General features: G+C 36.5%; 1 protein-coding gene across 1 annotated transcript in view; it reads right to left on the bottom strand.

Annotated features, from left to right (window-relative positions):
* Commd10 (COMM domain containing 10) overlaps positions 1-4,983 on the bottom strand; it is a 204,353-nt gene that overhangs the window by 196,429 nt on the left and 2,941 nt on the right. The window contains exon 3 of the mRNA XM_023700568.1: positions 1,777-1,889. Within this exon, the coding sequence (XP_023556336.1) occupies positions 1,777-1,889 (113 nt within the window). The remainder of the gene's footprint in view (positions 1-1,776; positions 1,890-4,983) is intronic.

The following is a 4,983-nucleotide window of genomic DNA, read 5'->3' as shown; positions in this document are numbered from 1 at the left end:
ATAAACTGCCTATTAAAAGAGGAAAAAATTATATGAGACCTTGACTTCAATCAATACAAAATTACTTTTAAATGACTTAGATCAAAAGAACATTTCACATTCCTATCATAATTAGATTTTTGGTTGTTTTACAAATAATACTATACACAAGAACTAAATGATTGAGGATTAAAAGGCCTAAGTTATCTCATTTTTTCATGTGATTGAAAAAAATACTATATCACCTAAACACCTTCTATGCTCTGACTATTCAAATGGTATCCTAATTAAAGTTTCATTGCATTTATTTCACTAGTTATTTAAATTTCACATGATTTTCTTTCTCAATAAATTTTTCTCCAAGGAATAGTTTTCAAAACCATCTTCATCTATTGACTTCCTAGGTAATAAACAATCTAAAAACAAACAAACAAAAAACTGTCACAAATATTTAAAAGTGATATCTACTCTGTTATATTATTCTGTACCAATTATTATTATTATTTTTTTATGTATTTAGTACAGGGTATACAGGGATCGGACTCGTAGTGATTCTCCTGTTTTCAGCCTCCTAAGTGCTGGGATTACAGGCGCACACTACCACAGTCTCAAATGCCAGCTGAGCGTGCCCTGGAGGCGGAGCCAGCACAGCATGCTGGGGACTGAACCCCCAGCCCCTGCATCTGCCTAAGCATGTGATTTAATCCACTGAGCTATCTGGCAAGCCCTTGCACCAATTTTTTCATAAGCCTTCTTTTGTGCTGTCCTGTTCGATTATCTCTCACCTCTACTGAAGGCTCACCAAGAATAAGAGCCACAGTCATCTTTCTGATCTACAATCTATACAGCTGTAGAGGCCTGGCAGTCTGTCTTCCTAAGAGTATCCATTTACTAGAATACTCATAAAGCTACAGTGTTATTCAATCTTTTATTTGGCAACTATCCTACTTATTCAACTAACAGGAATATATTCATCATTGATTTTAAGCCTAGCAGTGTGCTAAACTTATACATAATGCACACACACACACACACACACACACACACACACACGTGATCCTGGTCCTTGAATTATTCAAAATCCAATGAAGGCAACATAACTCACACTTGAAATAATGAAAGACTAACAATACTCTCTATTGTAATGTACTAAGGACAAAAGAAATTCAAATAAGGGAAGAATGTATGTAGAAGGGGCCAGGGCTAAAGCAAAAAGACAGATGGCTCAACAGGTGCTTAAATAATGAATGAACTTCAGGGGATCCAGAAGAATGGAAGTAGAAAAGAAGCTCAAGAGGAATAATATTATGACAATGCAATTCTAAATGTATTTATCATCTTAGTCAAATATAGCTCAAATTATTTATTAAATTTTTTAAATGTATTCATTTTTCCAAATTATTATGCCAGTAACAATGAATTCAAATCTTTCATAACTCTCTCAAATTAATAAAGTCTCAATTCACTCTGTCAAATCTTTATTAACAGAATTCAACAGTTTTTTGTCAAATGAAATAACTAGAAAGGAATCATATATTGAAATATTTTTAACCATATTGAAATTCTTCATTAAAGTTATGTTCACAGCTTCTATCTTGTACACATTTTTTAAAAAATTAGAATTTGTGGGGCCACGGAGATGGCTCAGTGAAATAAGTGCTTCCCTGGCAAGCACAAGGGTCTAAGTTCAATCCCTGGTTCCACCAAAAAAAAAAAAAGAATTAGAATTTAACTGATATCACAGCAATACAAATATGTAATAAACAAACTGTAAGATATTTAAGGCAATAGATATACCTGTTCTAAAATAAATGATATGGTTTCAAGAACCAGGTGAAGATCTTGTTTCTCTAGAGAAAATGCAACTTGAAGTTTTTCTTCTTCATCTTCATTGAAACTGCTCTCAGCCTACAAACAAACAGAAGTCTATGAACATACTATACACTGCTGGCTTCAAAATAGATTCACTTATGCATATACATAATGAGAACTTATGGTGAAAGGAAACTGAAGGGCTTACAAGTTTTTACAAGTATCCTACCCACTTCTAGACACTTAAAAACAAAATAAGTTGAGCTAGACTAACTTCTCATGCTAACTCAGTTCACAGTTATGAGCACTGGAGATCTATGCCAGCATTTCCTGAAGAAATGCTGAGAACAGATGATTTTTCACTTCAGTTTTAAAAGCCTCAGACTTCTGTGCTTTGATATTTCTTGTGTCTGATTTTCATAGTTCTTTTATTTCATTTCATGATCAGCAGTCATTTCTTGAAAGTGCCTACATTTTCCATTTTAGTAGCATCTTCATGTCCCAGTTTGCCATTTCATGGCTGACTTGTCAGAACTAGATAAGGATTACAGTTACATCAGTAGGCTTTCTGTGATTGCATGAAGTCTCTTCTTTGAAGCAAAGTACTAAAGTTTTTTTGTTGTCTTCTGTTTTTTTTTTTTTTTAATCACATGAGTTGTAGTACACTTTTTAAGCTCAGAGACCACAAATCTTTATCTCTAAGTTATTAACTATGAAAGGACATCTAATACCCTTCAATGTTTCTGAAGGTAGGACGTTGTTATGGTTTGTGTCTAGTTGTCCCCCCAAAGCCTCATGCAGTGATGAGACGGACTCATGATCCTCTGGGATTATGGGTAAGTGCTGCTGGGAATATGGTTGTGAGTACTACACCCAGCCTGGGGCATGTAGCCTGAATGAAACTTAAAGGAGACAGATTTGCTCTCTGTAGCCATTGTTGCTGGTGTTCCTCCTTTGCTTTCTACTCTTTGCTCTACCATGAAAGGTTGCTCTCTGCCATGTGCCGCTCTGCCTTGGATCCAGCTGAGTATGGACTGAAACCTCCAGTAACTGGGAGCTAACTAAACCTTTTCTTCCTTCATTGTGGGTGTTAGGTATTTGTCCCACTAATGAGAAAAGAGTAACTCAGACAGACATTATAAGATATTTAAAATTCCAGCATATAAAATGCCAACAGCAGCCTTTATACAGAGTGACACTGCCCACTGACTGCAAAACATATGTGCACACACACACAAATCCACTTATATATGCTAGGATGAGCCAGAAAGATGGCCAGCTCAACAAGGACTCCCAAATCTGTGTCAGACATGTTCATATTCTATACTTAAGCTGCGTCAAGTTTTTTCAGGTTATACCTATATGGGATTCCAAGGAACTAGTCTGGACAAAAACAGTCATTCTCTACCTATAACCAGATAAAAATATAGTAAAATAAAATTACCAAGCTGATCACATTTAAAGTGGCAAAAAAAAAAAAAAAATCCCTAAACCTCTTCACCATCTACCTATCTCTGGTTCCACTATTCTTAGGGCTCTGCCTGTCTCAGGATAAAAGCCAACCTGCCATGCTTCAAGTACATAAAAATAAGGTGGCATATCCTAACATTTGCCACAAACTTTAAGAACCCTCATCACAACTGAATCCCCTCTGGGAAGATAATCAACTGAAACTATCCAGGAAAGAATGATTTTTATACTTTTCCTGCTATTTTCTTGGCAGGCAAGTTTTCTCACCCATCCTCAGTTACTACAGTTCTCAACAGGCCATGTGCCATCTCTACTTTCTTCAAGCTCTGATGACACAGCCTTCAGTGCCCCTGTGGAATGTCCATGTTACTCATTTAACTCAAGGATAGCATTTCACTTGTTCTCAACTTCAAAGGTGAACAAAAGGGCCAAAGGCCAACCATACAGCACAAGCTTCTCTGCAAACATGCCATCCTTCCCAGTACCATGAACAAAGACATAGATAAGTTTCTTGTCCAATATTATTTTATATAAGTTAGAAGGAAGCTCCCACCTCACAAAATAAAAATAACTGTCTTTATTTCCTGCAGGGGTTGAGTTATAGAGTGTTCTCTCCTCTTTCCTGTGTTTAGTGAATGCGTTAAAGGGACAGACTCTGGAGGCAGACAAAACTGCCATCTGGCTGGTGACTTTGGGTATATTACTTCACTGGATTCTCTGTTTGCTCAGAGATAAGACAAGGATGACAACAATATCCACTTCTTCAAAGTACTCTAAGGATTAGATGAATTTGTAATACAAAGCCATCAGAACACTATCAGTCACAGAAAGAATGGTGTAACTGTCTATGATGAGCAAATGCTATAGAATGTGGCTCCTACTACTGCTATTCTTCCTATCTCTCCATCTAAATTACAAATATACTGTAGGCAAGAGCTTAGAGGACTTATATCAGTTTTATTCCCCATCACAAAGAAAAGAATTCCAAGAAGCTATAATGAGTGCCAACTGTGCAAGTAGCAATGCATTAAGTATGAGTACAAAGATTAGCAAGATATGCCTCTCAAGATATTTAAGGCAGAGGCAAGCGGACTGAAGAATACTATGGGTTCATTTATCTTCTACTCATGAAACAAATACTTCTCATAAGTCTGAAATTAAGGTAAGAATGAATCAAGTATTTAGAACACAAACACACACACACACACACACACACACACACACCTGTTGAGTAAGCCTATGAAATCCTTGAAGGAGGAATAGGTTTCTGAGAAGGGAAGAATGTTTGGAGTGATACAGAAGATTATATCCACAGACATACAGTTGAAAAAGTTCATGGTACAGTGAAGTAAATAAAGTACTGTTCACTCGCAGGGATTTAGCTCAGTGGGCACCCACCTAGCAAGCATGAGGTCCTGAGTTCAATTCCCAGTACCAAAAACAAACAAAAAAAAAAACTAGAAAAGAACTGTTCAGTGTGACTGGAACACTTGCAAAGTGGGACAATGAAGGCTGCAGCCATGTTATAATGGACCATATGCAGTGTTTAGGATTTTGAACCTTCAACCATAGAGCAATGGATAATCACTCTGAACACTATAAAGTCATAGTCTTTTTAAAAAGAAAAACACTTACAAAGAGTATTAGAATTGCATTATGAAAAAGCAAAAGTGAGGTGGCTGCAAGCACAGATGTGGTTTGAAAGCAACTGCTTTAGTCTAA

The sequence above is a fragment of the Octodon degus genome, unplaced genomic scaffold (assembly GCF_000260255.1).
Source record: "Octodon degus isolate 3935 unplaced genomic scaffold, OctDeg1.0 scaffold00124, whole genome shotgun sequence".
Lineage (NCBI taxonomy): Eukaryota > Metazoa > Chordata > Mammalia > Rodentia > Octodontidae > Octodon > Octodon degus.
Note: the sequence above shows the minus strand (reverse complement) of the source record. Positions and strands in the feature narration are given on the sequence as shown.